The 24,990-nt window shown below is 38.8% G+C and overlaps 1 protein-coding gene across 5 annotated transcripts in view; it reads right to left on the bottom strand.

Annotated features, from left to right (window-relative positions):
- TRAPPC9 (trafficking protein particle complex subunit 9) overlaps positions 1 to 24,990 on the bottom strand; it is an 874,505-nt gene that overhangs the window by 367,047 nt on the left and 482,468 nt on the right. For all 5 annotated transcript variants that reach the window (XM_043507302.1, XM_043507301.1, XM_038389963.2 and 2 more), the window contains exon 21: positions 7,121 to 7,211. In XM_043507302.1, the coding sequence (XP_043363237.1) occupies positions 7,121 to 7,211 (91 nt within the window). The remainder of the gene's footprint in view (positions 1 to 7,120; positions 7,212 to 24,990) is intronic.

Here is a 24,990-nt window from a genome sequence, read left to right as displayed (position 1 = left end):
AAGCCCATAGAGAAAGCCTTTGTAATCACACCATGTCCAATCCTGCAAGGTGAGGAGCACCTTCAACTCCTATCCACTTCCACTGAAGTTGATGTATTCAGAACTTCAGAGGGTGACACCCATATATATAAACAATTCTCCTTAATGAAAAGCTAGTTCTGGACTGTACCCAGGTGAAGCAGGATTAACATGCAATTCTTACACAAGTCCAGCATGCTTGGCCTTTCGAGTTTATTTTGCTTTATATTGTGTATAATCATTATTCAATTTGAGTTGTTCACTCAGTGTCTCAAGGGCTTTGAAGGAAGCCAAAGGTTTGCTTTATAAGTGGAGCTGTCGATTAATCGCAATTAACTCACGCGATTAACTCAAAAAAATTAATTATGATTAATCACAGTTTTAATTGCAGTGCTAAACAATAGAATACCAATTGAAATTTATTAAATATTTTGGATTTTTTTTACATTTTCAAATATATTGATTTCAATTACAACACAGAATACAAAGTATACAGGACTCACTTTATATTATTATTTTTGATTCCAAATATTTGCACTGTAAAAGTGATAAACAAAAGAAATAGTATTTTTCAAATCATCTCATGCAAGTACTGTAGTGCAATCTTTTATCATGAAAATGAAACTTACAAATGTAGATTTTGTTTGTTACATAACTGCACTCAAAAATAAAACAATGTATAACTTTAGAGCCTACAAGTCCACTCAGTCCTACTTCTTGTTCAGCCAATTGCTAAGACAAACATGATCGCGATTAATTGCGATTAATTTTTTTTAATCGCTTGACAGTCCTATTTATCAGAACTCTTTTTTAGAACTTTTGTAGTTTGCTACAGCTCCAGAGCACTATGTAAGCTTAATTGATTCTTTCTCACCAGGCTTCTGAAGTTTATCATCATCATCTCCATTTTACATGTATGGAACCAGAGGTACAAATAAATATGGTATCTCAACCAGAGGGTTGCAATCCCAGGAATGGGATCGGTCGTGAACACCCTTTTTTCTTTATGGGAGGAAAGCCCCAAAACTATATAAAGGGGATTTCAAAACTTCTTCTCTTGTAGCACAGGGTCCTGGTATAAAAATGATTGAGAATCAATGGCTTAAACAATTCACCCAAAAGGAGTCAGAGGTAGAGTTGATATTGGAACACAGGAGTTTCTTGCTTAAAATAGTTTAAAATAGTGAGAACACAAGTCCTAGCTCTGTACCTTGCTTTTATGATAAAAAATATTATTTAGAACACTGATCTACATAAAAAGATTATTTTAGCTTATGGTGTATGTATTAAAATATTGTAACAGTATCATGCATTAATTGTTAAGTGTCAACAGCTAGCTCATTACATTTGTAACTATGATAATTTCACTATAAAACACAGAACAGTACTAACAGACTGTTTCGTCTCCAGAGAATTTTGTTCTCTTGTATAATTTAACAGCATGAAATATACAGAGACATAAGAAAAGAAAAATGTTGCAATTCAAGCAATTAAAATTGGTCTCTCAGAAATCCAACCATAAAACTTCCATTAATATTCTCCTTAGCATAATCTCTTTTTGCTGATTAGGCATTTGTAAGATTATGTTTCTTTGATTTGATAATGGTAACATATACGCACTTAAAAAAAGACTATTCCCACATTTGGTTTGATGCCCAGTAGTATAAAGAAAATATGCCATAAATTTTAGAAAGTGTTGAACTTGCTAGTGTTAAGCAAGATTACCTTTTTCAATTACACGTGATTTATTACACTTAATAATAGACAACTCCATTCTAAAGAGATGGTCTAAATCTTAAAATCGATTTTTAACAACACATTAAAAACTCTCACATTAACCTTTGATATATCTTCCTTCTTTATAAGCTTTCCGATTTTAAATATTTTTACACTGATCAGCTTCTCTCTTTCCATTTTGCATTTCTTCCCAAATCACTTAATAATATTAGGATTTCATGCCACATCCACTACAAAGGAGTCTACTGAATGGGGTCTTTTCTCCTCTCTCCCTATTGCCATTGAAAACAGATCTGACTCCTAACCCAGATAAATATTTTAGTACCATTAACAATGAATTATATGATTCTTTATATTTTATTTAATCTAACAGACCATTGATTGCATTCTGTCAAATTACCTTACCAAAGCAAGACAGAGTTTTGAAATGTCCAAGACAAACTATTAAAATGTTTATCAGATTTTTTTAAAAGTATAACATACATTAATATATGCCAAATAGTCATTTAAAAGGAATACTGAGGTTAGAAAAACAGCTTTTATAAAGCTATAAAGGTCACCTGCATTGTTGAGTACTCATGGAAATTTTAATGAAAACAGATGAATTACAGGTTTCAGAGTCCTGTGTTAGTCTGTATTCGCAAAAAGAAAAGGAGTACTTGTGGCACCTTAGAGACTAACAAATTTATTTGAGCATAAGCTTTCGTGAGCTACAGCTCACATGAATTACAGTAAATCTTCACTATAGCAGTCAGCTTTTCCTAAAGATAGCACAGAGCCTGAGTGTCAGTAAAATATAACTTACTGCCATACAGCATTAGCTATAAATCATTGTCACAAAAGCTTCAGTCAATACACACAAGCATTGTATGAATAAGTGATGTATCATACTATACAAGTAGCCTCAGCATAAAATGTAAGCAATTCTTACATAACAGCATCAAAATAACAAAACTCAAAGCAAAACCAGTTCCTTATTATTCAAAGTTCAATGTTTAAGAGAAAAAACTTCTCAACTGCTGACACTAATCTGTGGCGTCATGAAAAAAAATGTTATCCCAAAAGAAATGCTGTCAAACACACACACAAGCAAAATAATGCTAACAGCTGCTTAATTGGGTCTACATTTTGCATTCCTAATTTCCAGAAGACTGTAGCTCATTTGAAACCAAAATTCTAATAATGTCCGGCAGTGATCTGAAGTACACAGCTTTTAGAAGTCTGACTGATGCCCTTTTCATATAGACTTAAATCTGTTATACTGGCTTATGTTAAATTTGTCTTTTATCAGAAATGCCCATTAAAAATGTTAAACCTGCTTTTAAATATTACTTTCACCTCCTTACTGGTACTTCAGCCTTAGAAAATTATATCACTGGCTGCTTTCACTTCATAAATTAAGTCATACTATACAGTTGACACACATAAGAAGACATTTAAAAACAAATACTATTACTCTGTCTTCTAAAAAAAAAATTCACAATTCACATTAGTTGCATCAGGAATTGGGATAGATTAAATTCTGATCATCAGTGTTCAATACTTGGCTATCCATTTGTCCCATATTGTTGCCTATAGGACTAACCTGCTTGCTTGCATATATATACACACACACACACATATATATCTTTTCTTATAACTTAATTATTTGATGTATTGTAATAGGTTTATAGGTTTATATTAAAAATAAATTTGGCTATAATGCAAGACACCTACAGGCCATATCCTGTATGTTAAGCTAAGTCAAAGTTAGCCTATCTATATTAAGACCTTTTACCCAGAAAGCAAAATTGACCTATATCTTGTTACCTAAATAGATAAGTACCCACGCCTATGTCTATGACCTTTTATCTAGACCAATAGACAATGGAAACTGGCATAGAGTTTTTTTCAATGTTGTACCCACAGACTTAACAGGTACAACATAGGGAAACTTATGTGCGTATATACCTGTCATCAATATGCACAAAGATACTAGGCCATGGGATAAGCATACCCTAACATTTTGTGGGTGAGGAATGAAATTTGGGCATAGGAGGATTGATTTCTGGCACTTTGCTCTATAAATGAGGTGACCCACCTCGCTAGAGTGCTCCATTTTCTCACTTACTGTATCTTACTTCATTTCACTCATTCTTTCTATTTTATTTTATTCTATCTATCTACTATGACTACTACTATAAGTAGGCTATACTTGTTCTTCTTAAACTTTAAGTTTCAAGGGAACGAGGCTAAGCTTGGTTTCCCTACGTTTTTATTCTTAGTTTGTTTATTAGGTTTTTATTTTAAGTTTAAGTTAGTCAAGTAAACCCTAAGTTAGTTTTGATAGCTTTTAGCATTAGCTTTTTCTAAGCACTGCATCTCTCACTCAAGAACTGAGAAACCTGAACTGCAGGGCTGGTCCTGTGTCTCTTACCACCAGGTTATCAAGGAAGTGTGTGAGTATATTAACCAAAGCTTTGTTGCGCATAATACTAAATTATCATATGTATCTTTTGAAAAGCAGTTACAATACAATTGTAACTTTGTAACTCTGAGTATTTTACCATTTACTTACTATTATTGATTTTAATAAAAAGCCTTTAAGGCTATATCTGTCTCAGTGTGAGCTTCCTGTCATACCTCCGAGGGTCCTTTGTAAATACTGTGGAGCCTGATCTACTGATCAAACAGATTGGTGAGCCAAAAACCCCATACTAATTAATATTAATAATAATAATAATTATTAAATTAAAATTTTAAAAGGCATTAAATTGATAAATTACATTATTAGTGCACCCTAAATCAGGCTGCAATATGAAAAGGAATTGAACAGTGTAAACCTTTTGTGTTCATTTTAAATAAATTAAATCTACATGTGCGGTTATTACAGAATCAAAGCTTAGAGTGAAATTAAGGGTTAAGGTATATATAGTAGTTATTACATGTGTATGAGGTGATTATACTTACAATTAAGAAGCCAAAGTCCTATCTCACATCTAAGTTACTTCTTGGGATGACACTTTTCATGATTCTTCTCAGCTAGAAGTTAATTTGTTTAGGAAGTTTGAAGAAAATCTATCCTGCCATTTAAGAGTTACCAGAGCATGTACAAATGGTGTTTTTCACAACTTCAACAGATTTTTGCACTGATGATAAAACCAGTTTGAATTTCAAGCTTCATGTTTAACATGAAGGTATTCCTGGGGCACCCATGTTATCAGCAAGTCAATACAGAGCACTATGCATGCATTATATGCTTTTCCCTATCAATTTAAACTATGAATGGCAAGAGGATATCGTATTTTATACACACACACACACACACACACACACACACACACACACACACACACTTCTTCCCCACATCCTCCAATAACACTGTGTCTCAGGGCTCGTCTCCACTATCAGGGTAATTTGACCTAAGCTATGCTACTCCAGCTACGTGAATAACGTAGCTGGAGTCAATGTAGCTTAGGTCGACTTTCCCCGGTGTCTTCACTGCGCTGTGTCGACACTCTCCGGTTGACATCCCTTACTCTGCTTGGAGAGCTGGAGTACTTGCGTCCAGCAGAGAGCGCTCTGCTGTCAATTTAGTGGATCTTCACTAGACCTGCTAAATCGATCCCTGCTGCATCGATTGCAGCAGCATCGATCTCCCAGTAGTGGAGACCAGCCCTCATCCATAACTTGTTCAGATCACTTCCAATTGTGTCAGAAGTGGCATCCATTGCTGTGGGGCTCTTCCTGAGGGTCCCCAGTGACTTTCATTGCAATTATTTCACTCTGGAATACTTGGCCCCCATGCATGTGGAAACTCAGCTCAATGCATGATTTAATGATTGTATATTTCAATAGAAATTTTTAAAAAAGCAAGTGGAATCTTTCTTCTTCTTTGTTTTTTTGTAAAAAGGGGAATTAAATACCATACATTTTTAACGTAACATTCTGGTAGGAATTTTACACAAACACAAAGCCAGGGAAATAATTCACAGTTCCCACATTAACATAACTTTTTGACACCTTACATAAAAATTGAGTCATTACAGTTAACAATATATGCAGAAAAGGAAAATATTAGACATGAACAAGAAGTCAAGGTATGGTTTAAGGTAAGACCATATATTTTGCTGGCATAACTTGGCTCCATAACTTTTCATTTTCTTACCTTTGATCTTACTGTCTCAGCAATGTAACAACATTCACACCATTTCCCCCACAATATTGTATATTCCTTTGGAGCCATAGAACCCTTAGAATCCTTTGTTTTAATAAGGAAGAATATCACACCGTAGGCCAGGAGATATTTCAACCCACTTGACTATAAGGCAGGAAATATCACAAACCTTAGAAACAGAGATGACAGTTCAAATCCTTGACACAAGACAAAGTCTGTCATCCTTCCATTAGGTTCCATATAAGAAGTCAAAGATTATTGTGCAGAAAAGAATTGTATTGTGAATCAGAACAAGTCATGTATCTCCACCAAACATCTGATCCTGACCTACAGAGTTACCATGTTAAATAGGGATGCAAAAGACTACTTAGTTCTTATTAATCAAATAAATTAATCTTGCTATATTAAAGGGAGTAATAGAATTTGCAAGTTGAAGGAAAACCCAAATTGGGAAAGCAAGAAAGAATATGAGAAGAACCAAAAGATTTCATTTTAAATAAGATGGATCATACAGAAACACAGGGGGAGATTTTCACATATTCCTATGGGAGTTAGAAGCACAAGCCCCAATGAAAATCAGTGGGACAAATGTTTCTAAATCCTTCTAAAACTGTTACATGTGAAATTGACTCTGCTCACACAGGTAAGGCATAATTATGAGAAAATGCTCTTCCTTGCTAGGCAAACAATCGCCCTTCTAGTAAAAGTTAATGTAATATAAATCTATAGAATAGAGTAATAAATATACTTGAAAAGAAATTTATCACAGATCAGTGATAAAGAGAACTTATTTTATACCACATACTGTAATATGTAAGGAAAAAGTAAAGAACAGTTGCATCCTGTACAAAACATTAGGACATTTGTTTGCAAGAACAAATTCCTGATCAGCTGTATCATAAAACTATTATCACCATATTTAACATTACTACATTTTAAAGATAATAGATATATAAATTATAAGATTTTCTCCAGCTGAGCAAAGCATTCATGGGGAAAAAAACTCTTTCCTGCTAACTCTTTCCTACTCTTCTGCATCATAGATTTTTAATCAATAAATGAAAATGTAAACAATATTGTACATGGTACATCTTATCAAAACATTACTTGATGATTTTATGTAATAAATCTCTGTAACATACATATTACAGAAGATTAGAAATTAATACTCATCCTTAATAATCGAGAATGCTTTTTGACATTACTCACCCCACTGGAGAGGAGCCAACTGTAGATGCTCTAGGACCAGTTGATTAAGAACTCCTTCTACACTTGCTTCCCCTTCACGCTTCAAAGAAGGGTAAATGAGAGTTAAGGAAAACTTTGATCCAGAGAGAAAGGGAGCCTGTAGCACAAACATTTATGATTACTGAAAACCAAAACTGTACCTTAAGGATTTATTAAAGATTCAAAACTTCATATCTACTTATTAATCTGTGAAGTTGGATAATGGACAATCAATTATAGTAGTTTTATATCTTCAGAATGGAAACATTAAGTGCCAGATTCTGACCTTGCCATGGTGAAGCATGTGTGAAAGTGAAAATCAGACCTAAGTGACAAGGACAAAATATAATCTGGACCTTTAATCAGCACATGCAAGGCCCACACCTCTGACAGTCTATGTACCCGGTGGCAAGGTCTGGCCTCACACCAAAGCAATCTGATCACACCCTCTTTGCACTGTGGAATGGCTCTGGACATATCACCCATCTACTCCTTAGAGTGCTGGTTCCCATTCAAGTGCTAGGTGCGGGAGGAGCAGTAACTTCCTATGCCTTCTCTTCATCCCCCAGTACACTCAGGAAAGACAAAATATAAAGGAGTACAGATCTAACATGTATAAAATATGGCATAAGCAGAAAAATAAAACCTCTGTTGTAAATAGAAATAAACTATAATGTAACAGTTTTTTTTAAATAAGGGAGAAAATGGGAGTTCCTCCTATCAAACAATTCTACTTACTTTTGTCTTTGAAATAAAAGGGAAATGTAGGATTATTTTCCTTGAATACAAAATGTAAACCACGAATCACTATTAAATAAAATCAATGAATTTACTTACAAGCACTGGGTTCATGCTTGTTTAGGTGTGCCACATTATATATCTTCCTTTAATTATATGCATTATTACAAAAGGGGCTCACTTAAGAGAGCTCATAATCCAGGAAATCAAAGTTGCACAGCAAGTTCCTTGTATTGGAAATCAGGCTGTAGGGGCTTGAAAAATACATATTTCATAAGTGCTAATACAACAGTCAATTCAAGTAAAAAATACCTTGTATACACACCATTTCATATTCACTGTATATAGGTTGATGCAACTACAGTGTCACAAATTAGTTTACAAAAACAAAAGCAATGGCTGCCTTTGAATTCAAAGCACTCTAGAGAAGTAAGGGTGCAGATATAAACCCTCTTGCATTTTGCAGCTTATTAAAATAGCGTTCAAGTAAAGATGTATCAAATAAATTGCATGTCCAAAAAACAGCTTCTGCAGGGGCACAGAAAAAAAGATTACTTGTCTTACCCTACAATAATTGTGGTTCTATAAGATGTAGTCAGTGTGAATCTCATTGTAGCTGTGCACGTGTCTCATAGGCACAAGCTCAAAATCTTTGGAATAGCTGTATCCATTGGGGGCAGCGCATACTCCAATGTGAGGGCATAAAAAGGGCAGAGTGACATTGTCCCTTCCTCAGTTTCCTTGCACCCTGTCGTAGCTGAGGATTACAAAAACAGGGACAGAGGGCAGATTGTCAGATTCACATGGACATCATCATCTTAAATATCACATTTAGTGTAGGGTAAGTAACCATACTTTCTTCTTCAAGTATCAGTGAGGATCCCACTGTAGGTTACTGGTAAGCAACATCCTCTTCAGGAATCTTAGCTGCATTGGAATCTACAGATTGGAATACCATTCTCCCAAATTTGGCATTTAATCTAGTAGCAAAGTCCAGCACATAATGCTTGATAAATGTGAGTGGGTTGCTCCAAGTAGTAGTCTTGCTGAAACAGGCTGAGGATTCCATTTCAGCTCTGGTGGAGTGAGAGTATATCCATGGTAGCACAGTGAGATACAATGTATTAATCATATTGAAAGTCTTTGTTATGAAATGACTGACCTTTGGAGTGGCCAGTTATAGCTAGAAATAGACATGGGGACAGTCTGTAAGATCGGTCCTGTCAACGTAATATTGAAGAGCTCTAGATACATCTAGGGTGTTGAGCTGCTTCTCCCATTGTGTGGAATGTGGCTTTGGGAAGACAACAGTTAAGTTGATTGATTGAACTGGAATTCAGAAACCACCTTGAGGATGAATTTTGAATAAGATTTCAGTACCCCCTTGTCTTTTTTTAAATGAGGTATACAGAGGTTCCACTAGAAGTGTTTGATGCTCACTCAGGCTTCTCGCTGAGCTTATGGTCACAACAAAGACCATTTTGACAGTAAGATGGCCCCTGAGAGGGGCTCAAAGGGGTAAGCTTTAGAAGGATAACGTTGAGGTCTCATGTTGGAGTAGATGAGAGAAGACTTAGAATGACTTATCAGTAGATGAAATGCTGATATTACTGTCAGATGGACTTTGATTAAACTAAGTGAAAGTCTTGAGTGTTTCAATTGCAGCAAATAATCTAGAATCCTCAATACCTGGGCCTGTACTATGTCTAGATCATATTGGTTTCCCCATATCAAGAAACTTTTCCATTTTGAGGAATAATGGACAGTTTGTGAACAGTTTTCTACTCTGCACGGATTTTCTGAACATGCCAGGAGCAGTTCCTTTTCATGGCTCAACCAGCCAACACCCAAGGTAATCAGGTCCAGAGACTTTGAGCCTGGATGGAGTACTTAACCCTGATCCTGCAACAATAGGTTTGGGTTGTGTCAGAGAGCGTGAGCAATGGTCACATGGACATTTATAAACAGGTCTGTCAGCCAGAACTGCCTCAGCCAAAAGAGCTATGAGGATAAGGATGAGGATGGCCTGATCTTGTCTGCTTTTATAATTATCCTCAGAATTAGTGGAACGGATGGCAAGGCATAAAGGAGGCCCTGATTCCACTGCAGATTGAAAAAAATCCAGCAAGGATCCCAGGCTAATGCCTTCTCTGTGCCTTGTTGCCCTTTGTGGCAAACAAGTCTATCACCAGCTTCCCCCATTGGTGTAATATTGACTTGGTGATGGATTACTGCAGTGACCACTTGTGGTTAGTAACAGACTATCTGTTTAGGTAGTCTGCCAAGTCATTGCTGATTCCTGATAGGTTTATGGCTATCAGGGTTACACCACGTATGTAGCATATATTCTCTAGCTTGATGACCTGTCTGCAGAGAGGGGTAGAGCAGGCACCCCCTTGCTAGTTTATATAGTGCACTACTGGATGGCATAGGATACAGAGGAACACCTTCCACATCAATCTGATGTGGCTAGGCTTAAGACATTTAAATGTAGTTTCAGAACCTCTAGGACGCATGCTCTTGTAACTGTAGGTGGTGCAAGTGTGCCCACCCAGATGAATCTGTGACTAATGCCTTGGATGCTGACAAGGTCTTGAATGGTACCCCTTTTTGGGCATGGCCAGGACTCTGCCCTCAGCTCAGCCCCACAAGAATGTGAGAGGGGTAAGACTGCCTTGGTCATCTGACGGTTCATCAGGAAGTAGATTGACCTGAGCCAGCCTAAGATGAAGTCCATCAAGCAGCATCAAAGTAGTACATGGAGACATATGGCCTAACACAATGTGAGACAAGTCCTTACCATCGTAGTCCTGTATGAGATTAACGTGTCCTGTAACAAGTGACGTGAGAAGAATCTGTCCTGTGGCCCTGACAGTCATGAAATTTATCTTGGCCCATATGGACTCAATCATCTGTGATGGAATGAGTGACAATTTCTCATAGTTCACCAGGAAAACCAGATGGGCAAACCGAGAGAGTACACTGATGAGGCTGAGTTTCCTGATATGGTCTGCCTCTTATCACCAGTTATCCAGATACAGATAGTTGTGAACGCCCATTTTCCTTAGGCATGCCACCACCATGGCAAGGCATTTTGTAAAGGTTCTTGATGCAGTTGAATGGCTTGACTATAAATCCCAGGTACTTCCTGTGGGATGGGTGAATAGCAATGTAGAAGTATGCATCAGAGACACAAACCAGTCCTTAGTCTGAAGTGATAAATGATGAAGGCAAGTATTATCATACTGAACCTGAGACCATTCATTATCCTGAGATCTAAATTAGGATGAAACTCTCCACTCCCGCCCCCCGCCACACACCACACACACACACACACACACACTTTATTCTTTGGAATGAAGAAATACAGGGAATAGAAGACTCTTCTCCTTTACTCCTGCAGACCCTCTTCCACAGCTCGTATACTCACAGAGGTGACTTCTTTTTGTCATAGGATCTCATGAGAAGGGTCTCAGAACAGGGACCGGGAAGGGGGATTGGTAGGGGACAGAAAAGGAATTGGATAGAGTAGACATGGGTGACAATACTCAGCACACCATTTATTGGCTATAATAGTCAACCATCATCGATGGAAAGGAGTGAGGGTGATTTCTGATGATCAGTTCTAGGGTGGTGTTGTTCTTGACACCCCCTTCGTCCTCCATCAAACCTGATGCCTCCCTGATGTTTTATAGAGAAGAAAGATGATGAGTGCCTCCAAAAGTACAAGGGTCCCTCTCTGAGAGGACATTCCAGTTGGCAACCATGGGAATCAGAGAGCCTTCTCCCTCATTCAGGGAGCTGGCACTGGTAAGTTAAAATGTTAATACCAAGAACCTCAGTGTCTCCCTCAAATTCTTCAGGAAATGAAGCACTACATCCTTCCAGCTACTGAAGTAGTCCATGCCCTTGAAGGGTAGATTCTTTATTGTTGCCTAGACTTCTTTCAGAATCCCAAATGCCCGTAAGCAGGAGGCTTGGTGCCTTGTAACAGCTGTGGCCATGGATTAAGCAGACACTTCAGACTCAGCCACTGTTTTGGCTACCAACTGCCCTTCTTTGATTGCATCTCTCACCTCCTCCCTGAATTTCTGCAGAAGCTTTGATTGGAAGGTCACTCTTTCTCAAACTCAGAGACAGTACTTAGCAAACAGGTTCGCGATGTGGAATTGGAGTGCATCTGACAAGCCAAGCATGTTGGCCAGAAATCTAGTTTCTTGGGATGCTTCTCTTTTGGAATCCCCTTGGTGGGCCTGGCCTTTTCTTGGACTGCAGAAACTACAAACAGCCCCAGGGTTGGGTGCATGTAAAAATGTTCAAAGTCCTTATGTAGGAGGACTTGGTAGCACTTTTCTACTAGCTCTGAACTCAGGAGAAGCAAGGCCTGGGTGTGTCACAGTCCGTTTGCTGGGTTCAATATCCACATATTAATTTGGAGGGCATAAATTCTTGAGAGTATAAAGGAGCTGAGGATATCTAACAGGTTGGGCGTGTTATCTTGAATCACCCTTGTCTTGATGTCCAAGGCTTCAACTATCCTTGAGACAATACTTGGAAGCCCTGAAAGTCATCAACAGCCAGGATTCAAATAAAGAATAATGCAAATAAATATTACTACTCTACCAGCTAGTCACAAGTTGTCTTCATTTAATGTGCCATCCTATGCTAAAAAACAAGTGTGTAACAGTGGCATTGTGAGCTGCCATGTTTATTGTCTCAAAGATTTTCACATGAAATGTGTGCAATTAATAAGTAACAAATGCTTATAATTGCCAGAGCTACTGTCAAATTGGAATATGATGTCAAGATACATATGAAGGAAAGAATCTAGTATCGCCAACTATTAAGTTTCTAATGGTCAAATTATGTCCTCAGTTACATCTGTGCAACTTTGTTGTCCTTCCTCCATAACGCCTGTGCAGCCCTGCTGCAACTCAGTAAACTTTTCTATTGATGATATATAAGGAATAGAATCTCAATCACTGTCTTATCTCTCTGCTGGTTCTGTAGAACTTCCCAGCTGCAACCAGCAGAAAAACTCAGTCAATGCTGCTAGCTGATAGACTCCTAAATACACCCAGGGAGTTGATTTGTGGACTAAGAGGACACCATCTTAGTGTTGGTCCCAGGATATTAGAGAGACAAGGTGGGTGAGGTAATATCTTTTATTGGAACAGCTTCTGTTGATGAGAGAGACAAGCTTTCGAGCTTACCCAGAGTTCTCCTTCAGATCTGAGAAATGTACTCAGACTGTCACAGCACACAAAGGACCAGCTTCCTCCAGGACAAAACTGACCTCCTCCACAAACTCCAAACACCAACAACATCCCTCCCATCCCCCCTACCTAGACATCACTGTAGAGTTTGTGAAGAAGGTTGGTTGTGTCCTGAAGGAAGCTGGCTCTTTGTGTGCTGTGACACTCTGTGAGTATGTTTCCCAGGCCTGCAGAAGAGCTTTATGTAAGCTTGAAAGATTGTCTCGCTCATCAATAAAAGTTGGTCCAATAAAAGGTATTAGCTCACACATCTTGTCTCACCATTTTTACATATATATTTTTTGGTTTAAAATTACACATTCATTCTTAAATACATTAAATAAAAGTCATAGTTTAATTAGAGGGCTATCACAAATATTAGAAAAGACAAGGGGTGGTGGTTGTTAGTCTGAAGGATAGAACCATGAGATTGTGTTTCAGTTACTATCACATATTTGTATTGCAACAACACCCAGGGGCCCCAGACCCAATGTGTTAGGCACTAGACAAGCATATAACAAAGACCCTGCCCCAAAGAGCTTGCAAACAAAATAAGTAAAATTTTAACGTTTAGTTTCATGGTGTGAGGACCAATTATTTATTTTAGCACAGTAATTTAGGAATAAGAAGTATAATTTATGATTTTCTTATATTATCAATTCTTTGGGGATAGGGTGTCTCATCCTATGTGTCTGCACACCACCTTACAAAATGGAACTTTATGACTGTCTGGTGCCTCTGGATGCTACCGCTATGGAAAGAACAACATATTTGATCATTTAAAACAAACAATGCTAACGTTAGAAAAAATCAAGACACATGAAATTTACATGAAAGATGCATTCAGATTCTATGGCTTTTCTCACCCATTGAAAGGGAAAATGAATTTCCTTTTGTTCTATACTGAAAGGGTTATCCCCAGGATCTTTAATGTGATTTACTGATTTTATGTTGCAGATTGTGCATTTTAAATGACTATTTAGTTGCTTTTAAAATAAGACAGAATGAGCCTGAAATTTATTTTTAAAAAAAGTGGAGGTTACTTACTGTAACTGCAAAAAGAAAAGGAGTACCCGTGGCACCTTAGAGACTAACAAATTTATTAGAGCATAAGCTTTCGTGAGCTACAGCTCAGGATGTTCTTCGAGATGTATGGTCGCTATTTGAATTCCACACATGGGAATGCATGCACACTATTGGTCCCAAGTCCGGTAGTTCTTCCAAGCAACGTCTGTTGTCCCACACATGTACAGTGCATCTCCTTTTGCTCCTGACAGAGGGTATAATAGGCACTGCAGGTCAATGCCTTTCTAGTTCCTCTTCTTACTGTAAATCCAACTGGATCCAAAGCAGAGGGATGGAGGGCAGGTATTGAAATACAGACAGGGACCAAATGTATCAAAGAACCTTCAGTTATAGTAAGTAACCTCCACTACTTCTGGTGATGGTCCCTATATGTCAAGTTGCAATGGGGGAGGTTTAGATTGGATATTAGGAAAAACTTTTTCACTAAGAGGGTGGTGAAACACTGGAATGCGTTACCTAGGGAGGTGGTAGAATCTCCTTCCTTAGAGGTTTTTAAGGTCAGGCTTGACAAAGCCCTGGCTAGGATGATTTAACTGGGACTTGGTCCTGCTTTGAGCAGGGGGTTTGGACTAGATGACCTTCTGGGGTCCCTTCCAACCCTGATATTCTATGATTCTATGATTCTATGTATTCCACATATGGGTGATTGGCAAACATTGTTCAGACTGGAGGAGGTGCAAGGAAGCTGGTAGCAAACATATTTGTGATACTGCCGACCCCACTGGTGCATCTTGGGCCGGGACATAAACTACTGCATCAAAAATATGTGGATTGAATTCCAAGTGGCTGCTCTGCAGATGTCCTGTTGTGGAACATCTGATAGGGAAGCGATAGGGAGCCCAGAGGGAGAAATGTTTGCTAACTTGTAGTGCTCTAAGATGCACCCTGAGATCCATTTGGAAATCCTCTCAGAGGATATGGCTTGTCCACGCAACCTCTTTACTATGGTGTTAGAATGTCTCAATAATTTCTTAATGGGTTTACTCTTTGCAGGTAGAACATAGGACACTGAGGGAGTGAAGTCTCTTGGGGTGTAGTTGAAGAGAAACCTTTTCTTTGTGAAACAATGTATAAGGTGGGTCCTCCATGATGGCGCCAAGCACACTGGCCCTCCTAGGTGAGGTGATAATTCAGAACGCTACCTTCATGGATACATGGGCCATGGTACAAGTCACCGTGTGTTTGAAAGGTGGACTAGTGAGCTTGGACAGGACAATGTTAAAAGGTAGGTTTGAGAGGTAGGTTTAAGCACTAATGAGAATTTCCTGATCAGATCTTTAATAAATCATACTGCAGCTGAGTGAGTAAAGACCGAGCATCCTTCCAGTGAAGAAAGGAAGGCACTAATCACTGTTCTGAAGACACCATATAACTAAAGCACAACCTACTGAATATATTGTGTTTGAAATGTGATGCTAAAAAGAAATTTAGTACAGATTTATCAAATTGTTTTCCGTTTTAAATCCCTTAATTGTTTTCTATCTGCTGTGTAGTGTTTCACCTCAGGCAAGGCAAAGATGTTTTTTATGTCACACTTGTCAGTTTCTGTATGAATAAATACAGGTGGATGAATGCATCCCAGTCCTACTTCAGCATAAATAAATTAGCAAATTTTCATAAATAGAAATTATACTAATGAAAAACTGTTTTAAATGATTAATGAACACTGTTTACCATAAATCTGTTTTCTCATTTGCATTTTGAACTTTTGGAATGCTGATTATGGTGTTGTTTTGATCTTGCTAAAGGCATTTGTTTAGGTTCTGAAAAACAAGATAAACTCAATTTGCTGATCTCAATCAGCCAGATGGACCAATGAAACCTCACTTGTTTTTTGAGAAAAAATGAGGCAGTAAAGAAGATTTATTACGAAGTACAACATGAGTATAAATAAATATTTATTTAGCATTCTAAAAATCACAAAGCTACCCCAAGAGAGGAACGATCTGCATGCAAATGTAAACTATTTCTAAAACTGATCAAAATACACACCAGGATGGAATGAATCATAGAAATTAGATGGAAGAGATATATTAGGCTGTCTAAACCATAGCCCTATCAATGCTAGATTATAATTTAAAACATTTTCTATTTGCCTAGTCTTTGCCTAGTCTTGTTTTAAATGTCCCATATAAGTGAAAGGATATATAATTGACATACTTATCAAGAAAACTTTTAACAACCTTAACCCCAAAAATAAATGACTTTAAAATGTCATCATCGGGGTGTCACATGGTACCCACACGGAAGATGGCTGCCTAGTCCCGCATCTCCTCATGCCCCACATATTAATTCATCTCTAATAAATACTGTCCTAACAAATCTGAAATTAAATTTCTGTCAAACATTTAAATTAGTCTCCTGGATGAACTTCAAACTGTTGAATGTGGATTTCAATGAAACAATGAGAGGCCACAAAAGACCTAAGCCTGAATCACCTAAGCAACTGAAGGGAAAGACCACAAGGGCACAGCAGAACATAACCCAGCCACTGAAAGAATTCCTCACAGATTGGATTCAATCTCCAAACATATTTGTGGCCTCTCTAAGATTGTATGTGATGTAAAATCCCAAATGTCTCGCTTCGAAAATGAGCTACAAAGGACTGCCGATAAAACCAGTGAAATTAAAGAAGAAACTGCCTCCTGAAAGCTTAGACTACACAAACTGGAAGAAAAACAGAACAGTTTAGAAAACAGATCTCAAAGAAATAATCTTCACCTCTTGGCCACTGCTAAGGGTATAGACCAGACATGGGCAAACTGCGGCCCACGGGATCTTCCTGCTCAGCCCCTAAGCTCCCAACCGGGAAGGCTACCGCCATGCGGGCAGTGCTCTGTGTGGCAGGGCGGCATGCTCTGGCCAGGCAGCACGGCGGCCAGACATGTTGCTTTGAGTGGCATGGTAAGAGAGCGGGGAGGCAGGTTGGATAAGGGGCGGGGGGTCGCGGGGAGCAGTCAGAGGATAGGGAGCGGATTGTGGTGGAGGTTCTGGGGGGGCGGTCAGAGGATGGGGGGGTTGGATAGGTGTGGGAGTCTCGGGGGGCAGTCAGGGGACAGGAAGCGGTTGGATAGGTGTAGGAATCCCAAGGGGCCTGTCAGAGGTTAGGGGAGTGGATAGGGGTCGGGATAGTCAGGGGACAGGGAGCAAGGGGGGATCGGATAGGGGGTGGGGTCCTGGGGGAGTGGTTAAGGTCAAGGGGTCTCGGAAGGGGGTTGTCAGGGGACAAGTGGGGGGGGTTGGATGGGTTGGGGGTTCTGAGGGGGGCAGTCAGGGGGCAGGAAGTGGGAGGGGGCAGGCTGTTTGGGGAGGCACAGCCTTCCCTATCCCACCCTCCATACAGTTTTGCAACCCCGATGTGGCCCTCGGGCCAAAAAGTTTGCCCACCCCTGATCTAGACTGAGGAGAAAGATATTATAAAAGTTAAAGCAGTTATAAAAAATGTATGTAACATATGTAACAAAAGGAAAAAAGGGCAAGTTGATTAGTAATAAATACAAAACAGAAGATAGGAACTGTAGAAAATTGATAACTGAAGCAAAAATATACCAGGAGAAAACTATGCCCAGCAGTGATAAGAACAATAATAAGGAGTGTTTCAAGTATTTAGGTACAAAAGGATTCCTAATAATAGTATTGCTCCATTATTAGATGGAAATGGTAGAACTGTCTATGATAATGCAGAAAAGGCAAAAGTGTTCAATAAATATTTCTGTTCTGTATTTGGGAAAAAGCCAGATGATGTAGTCAGATCATACGATAATGATAACACACTTTCCATTCAAATAGTAACTCGGGAGGATGTTAAACAGCAGTGACTAAAGCTAAACATTTAATAAATCAGCAACTCTGGATAACCTGCATCCAAGATTTTTAAAAGAGCTAGCCAAGTAGATTGCTGGACCATTAATGCTGATTTTCAGTAACTCTCGGAACACTAGAAAAGTTCCAGAAGACTGGATGAAAGCTATTGTGCCAATATATTGAAAAGGTAAACAGGATGACCTGAGTAACTATAGGCCTGTCTCCCTAACACTGAGCCTGGGCATAATAATTTAACAGCTTATACAGGACTTGATTAATAAAGCATTAAAAGAGGGTAATATAATTAATGCCAACAGCTTGTCAAATTAACTTGATATATATTTTTAAACGATATTGCAAGTTTGGCTAAAACGTAATAGTGTTGATGTACTATTTTTAAACTTCTGTCGGGCATTTGACCTAATACTGCATGACATTTTGATTAAGAAATTACCAGGATACAAAATCAGCAGGGTACACGTTAAATGGATTATTAAAAAATATTGGCTAACTGATAAGTCTCAAACTGTATTTGTAAACTGAGAATCATTACTGAAGAAATGTGTTTCTAGTGGGGTCCTACAGGGATCAGTTCCTGGTAAACTCAGAGCAAGCAAAAAATATGCATTTTACTATAGCCAAATATAAATTTATTCCTCTAGAAACAAAGAATGCAGACCATATTTACAGGATGGGGGACTTTATACTGGGAAGCAGTGACTCTGAAAAAGATTTGGGAGTCATGGTGAATAATCAGCTGAATATGAGCTCCGAGTGCAACACTGTGGCCAAAAGGGATAATGCAATCCTTGGATGTATAAACAGAGGAAGCTCAATTAGGAGCAGAGTGGTTATATTCTCTCTGTATTTGGCACTGGCAAGTCCACTACTGGAATACTGTGTCAAGTTCTGGTGTTCACAATACAAGGAGAATGTTGACAGGCAGAACTGCAGCATCTCAATGGATGGATGAGACGATGGTGTAGGGAGGAGGAGTTTAGATTTATTAGGAACTGGGGAACCTTTTGGGAAAGAGGGAGCCTATACAGGAAGGATGGGCTCCACCTAAACCAAAATGGAACCAGATTGCTGGCATTTAAAATTAAAAAGGTAGTAGAGCAGTTTTTAAACTAAGGGCTGGGGGAAAGCTAACAGGTGAGGAGGAGCATCTGATTCGAACAGAGACATCCCATAGGGGAGTGTCAACGTTCCTTCCCCACACTGAACTCTAGGGTACAGATGTGGAGACCTGCATGAAAAAATCCCTAAGCTTATTTTTACCAGCTTAGCTTAAAACTTCCCCAAGGTACAAACTATTTTACCTTTTGCCCCTGGACTTTATTGCTGCCATCACCAAGCGTCTAACAAATATATATCAGGGAAAGAGCCTGTTTGGAAACATCTTTCCCCTCAAAATCGTCCCAAACCCTACATCCCCTTTCCTGGGGAAGGCTTGATAAAAATCCTCACCAGTTTGCATAGGTGAACACAGACCCAAACCCTTGGATCTTAAGAACAATGAAAAAAGCATTCAATTTCTTACAAGAAGAATTTTAATATAAGAAAAGGTAAAAAGAATCACCTCTGTAAAATCAGGATGGTAAATACCTTACAGGGTAATCAGATTCAAAACATAGAGAATCCCTCTAGGCAAAACCTTAAGTTACAAAAAGACACAAAAACAGGAATATACATTCCATTCAGCACAACTTATTTTATCAGCCATTTAAACAAAACAGAATCTAACGCATGTCTAACTAGGTTGCTTATTAGCCCTTTACAGGAATTCTGACCTGCATTCCTGCTTTGGTCCCGGCAAAAGCAACACACAGACAGTGAGAACCTTTTGTCCCCCGCCATCCTCCCCCAGCTTTGAAAGTATCTTGTCTCCTCATTGGTCATTTTGGTCAGGTGGTTGTCTTAGCTTCTTAACCCTTTACAGGTGAAAGGGTTTTTCCTCTGGCCAGGAGGGATTTAAAGGTGTTTACCCTTCCCTTTATATTTATGACAGGTAGGGTCTATTAATGGAGATTCTCTATATCCTAGTAAGGATGAGAGGATGGAAGATGATAAAATACGGGTAGGATCTGATGAGAACAGTCAAATGAAAGAGAGACCCATTACATTACATCACATAATGGCAGACAGCCGAAAAGTGACCATTTTAAAATGTTTATATACAAATGGTAGAAGTCTAAATACTAAGATGAGTGAACTTGCGTGCCTCATATTAAATGAGGATATTGATATAATACGCATCACAGAAACTTGGTGGAATGAAGATAACCAATGGAACACAGTAATAGCATGATACAAAATATATCAGACGGACAGAACAGGTTATGCTAGTGGAGGAGTGGCACTATATGTGAAAGAAAACACGGAGTCAAATGAAGTAAAAATTTTAAATGAACCAAACTGTGCCACAGAATCTCTATGGATAGTAATCCCATGCTTCAATAACAAGAATATAGCAAAAAGAAAAGGAGTACTTGTGGCACCTTAGAGACTAACAAATTTATTAGAGCATAAGCTTTCGTGAGCTACAACTCACTTCATCGGATGCATTTGGTGAAAAAAACAGAGGAGAGATTTATATACACACACAGAGAACATGAAACAATGGGTTTATCATACACACTGTAAGGAGAGTGATCACTTAAGATAAGCCATCACCAGCAGCGGGGGGGGAAAGGAGGAAAACCTTTCATGGTGACAAGCAAGGTAGGCTATTTCCAGCAGTTAACAAGAATATCAGAGGAACAGTGGGGGGTGGGGTGGGGGGGGAGAAATACCATGGGGAAATAGATTTACTTTGTTTAATGACTCATCCATTCCCAGTCTCTATTCAAGCCTAAGTTAATTGTATCCAGTTTGCAAATTAATTCCAATTCAGCAGTCTCTCGTTGGAGTCTGTTTTTGAAGCTTTTTTGTTGAAGGATAGCCACTCTTAGGTCTGTGATCGAGTGACCAGAGAGACTGAAGTGTTCTCCAACTGGTTTTTGAATGTTATAATTCTTGACGTCTGATTTGTGTCCATTCATTCTTTTACGTAGAGACTGTCCAGTTGGCCAATGTACATGGCAGAGGGGCATTGCTGGCACATGATGGCATATATCACATTGGTAGATGCGCAGGTGAACGAGCCTCTGATAGTGTGGCTGATGTGATTAGGCCCTATGATGGTATCCCCTGAATAGATATGTGGACAGAGTTGGCAACGGGCTTTGTTGCAAGGATAGGTTCCTGGGTTAGTGGTTCTGTTGTGTGGTGTGTGGTTGCTCGTGAGTATTTGCTTCAGATTGGGGGGCTGTCTGTAAGCAAGGACAGGCCTGTCTCCCAAGATCTGTGAGAGTGATGGGTTGTCCTTCAGGATAGGTTGTAGATCCTTGATGATGCGTTGGAGAGGTTTTAGTTGGGGGCTGAAGGTGATGGCTAGTGGCGTTCTGTTATTTTCTTTGTTGGGCCTGTCCTGTAGTAGGTGACTTCTGGGTACTCTTATGGCTCTGTCAATCTGTTTCTTCACTTCAGCAGGTGGGTATTGTAGTTGTAGGAATGCATGATAGAGATCTTGTAGGTTTGTCTCTGTCTGAGGGGTTGGAGCAAATGCGGTTATATCATAGAGCTTGGCTGTAGACAATGGATCGAGTGGTATGATCTGGATGAAAGCTAGAGGCATGTAGGTAGGAATAGCGGTCAGTAGGTTTCCGATATAGGGTGGTGTTTATGTGACCATCGCTTATTAGCACCGTAGTGTCCAGGAAGTGGATCTCTTGTGTGGACTGGTCCAGGCTGAGGTTGATGGTGGGATGGAAATTGTTGAAATCATGGTGGAATTCCTCAAGAGCTTCTTTTCCATGGGTCCAGATGTTGAAGATGTCATCAATGTAGCGCAAGTAGAGTAGGGGCATTAGGAGACGAGACCTGAGGAAGCGTTGTTCTAAGTCAGCCATAAAAAAGTTGGCATACTGTGGGGCCATGCGGGTATCCATCGCAGTGCCGCTGATTTGAAGGTATACATTGTCACCAAATGTGAAATAGTTCTGTGTCAGGACAAAGTCACAAAGTTCAGCCACCAGGTTAGCCGTGACAGTATCGGGGATACTGTTCCTGACGGCTTGTAGTCCATCTTTGTGTGGAATGTAGGTGTAGAGGGCTTCTACATCCATAGTGGCTAGGATGGTGTTTTTAGGAAGATCACCAATGGACTGTAGTTTCCTCAGGAAGTCAGTGGTGTCTCGAAGATAGCTGGGAGTGCTGGTAACGAAGGGCCTGAGGAGGACAGTCTCTATGTAAAAGAATGAATGGACACAAATCAGACGTCAAGAATTATAACATTCAAAAACCAGTTGGAGAATACTTCAATCTCTCTGGTCACTCGATTACAGACCTAAGAGTGGCTATCCTTCAACAAAAAAGCTTCAAAAACAGACTCCAACGAGAGACTGCTGAATTGGAATTAATTTGCAAACTGGATACAATTAATTTAGGCTTGAATAGAGACTGGGAATGGATGAGTCATTACACAAAGTAAAACTATTTCCCCATGGTATTTCTCTCCCCTACCCCACCCCCCACTGTTCCTTTGATATTCTTGTTAACTGCTGGAATTAGCCTACCTTGCTTGTCACCATGAAAGGTTTTCCTCCTTTCCCCCCCCGCTGCTGGTGATGGCTTATCTTAAGTGATCACTCTCCTTACAGTATGTATGATAAACCCATTGTTTCATGTTCTCTGTGTGTGTATATAAATCTCCCCTCTGTTTTTCCCACCAAATGCATCCGATGAAGTGAGCTGTAGCTCACGAAAGCTTATGCTCTAATAAATTTGTTAGTCTCTAAGGTGCCACAAGTACTCCTTTTCTTTTTGCGAATACAGACTAACACGGCTGCTACTCTGAAACCTAAGAATATAGCAGTACATATATACAACCGACCATCTCACCAGGATGGTAATAATGACCGAGAGAGAGAGATTAGAGAGGCTATAAAAATAAAACACTGAATAATAGTGATTTCAACTGACCCCATATTAACTGGGTACATGTCACCTCAGGACTGGAAGCAGACAAAGTTTCTTGACACCTTAAATGACTGCTTCTTGGGGCAGCTAGTCCTGGAAACCAGAAGAGGAGAGGCAGTTCTAAATGGAGCACAGGATCTGCTCCAAGAGGTGAATATACCTGAACCACTTGGCAATAGTGATCATAACGTAGTAAAATTTAACATCCCTCTGGGGGTGGAAACACCGAAGCAGTCCACCATGATAACATTTAATTTCAGAAAGAGGAACTACACAAAGATGAGGAAGTTAGTTAAACAGAAATTAAAAGGTACAGTGCCAAAAGTGAAATCCCTGCAAACTGCATGGAAACTTTTCCAGGAGTCTTAATTTAAATGTACACGCAAATAAAAAAACATAGTAAGAGGACCAAAAAAGTGTCACTGTGGCTAAACAACCAAGTAAAAGAAGTAGTGAGAGGCAAAAAAGCATCATTTAAAAACTGGAAGTTAAATGCTATTGAGGAAAATAGAAAGGAGCATAAACTTTGGCAAGTGAAATATAAAAATATAATTAGGAAGGCCAAAAATGAATTTGAACAGATAGCCAAAGACTTAAAAAGTTACAGCAAATTTTTTTAAGTACATCAGATTTAGGAAGCTGCTAAACAACCAGTGGGGCCACTAGGTAACTGAGATGCTAAAAAAGCACTCAAGGGCAATGAGGCCATTGCAGAGAAACTAAATGAATTCTTTGCATTCGTCTTCATGAGATTCCCATCTGAGACATTCTTTTTAGGTGACAAATCTGAGGAACTGTCCCAGATTGAGGTTTCATTAAAGGAGGTTTTTGGAATAAATTGATAAATTAAACAGTAAGAAGTCACCAGGACCACATGGTGTTCACCCAGGCATTCTGAAGGAACTCTAATGTGAAATTGCAGAACTACTAGTTGTGTTATGTAACCTATCATTTAAATCAGCAGCTATACCAGATGACTGGAAAATGGCTAATGTGATGACAATATTTTAAAAAGGCTCCAGAAGTGATTCTGGCAATTACAGACTGGTAAACCTAATTGGAGTACCAGGCAAATTGGTTGAAACTATAGTAAAGAAAAGAATTAGCAGATATATAGATGAACACTATCTGTTAGGGAAGAGTAAATATGGTTCTCATAAAAGGAAATCATCCCTCAATTGTCTACTAGAACTATTTGAGGGGGTCAACTATCATGTGGACCACAGTGGATTAGGTAATTTAATACTTTCTCTCCTGAAGGACAAATTCTGCCCTCAGATGTTTGCAACTCTCACTGACTTTTTACTGAAGCCAATGAGATTTGCACACATCTCTAATGACAAAATGGTTTTATGGTGTGTCACGTCACAAAATATTAATCAATTATTGTTAAAATATTGTTATTCAAGAAACAATCTCTAAACAACCCAGATGGTGGCTTGCTTAAAAAAATTATATGAAGAACTAAATTCATCTTTTTATTTACGGCATATGCAATATTTACTCAAAACTACATTTTTTAAATGTAAAAATGTTTGACATAAGGCAACATTAATTAAGAACTTTACCTGTGCCATTACTGCCAATTATGATGGATCCTGTGTAATGTCTAACTATAATGATTCCTTTTATTATCCGTCCTTTATTGCATATGCTTGTAGAAAAATACAACATTCATTTCTAGGAAACTGAACATTGCATAGAAGCTCCAAGTATTTTCTTCCCTTTAGCTGTAGAGTAGGTTTGATTACTTCAAGGAAAATTGTTCATATATTCTTCCCTAATGTACAAATCTCTCTCATACACACATCCAAGCACATAAAATATGGTTAATGGAATACCTCCAGAAATTAATCTAAATTTAGTCCACAGAGGAGTTAGGTCTTACAGCGTAAATTACCTTGGTGCAAAGACTAGCACATATAGAATCTGGCCAGCCACTACTTG

Source organism: Dermochelys coriacea, chromosome 2 (genome assembly GCF_009764565.3).
Source record: "Dermochelys coriacea isolate rDerCor1 chromosome 2, rDerCor1.pri.v4, whole genome shotgun sequence".
Taxonomy (NCBI): Eukaryota; Metazoa; Chordata; order Testudines; family Dermochelyidae; genus Dermochelys; species Dermochelys coriacea.
The sequence above is the reverse complement of the archived record's forward strand: the minus strand, read 5'-3'. Positions and strand labels throughout refer to the sequence as shown.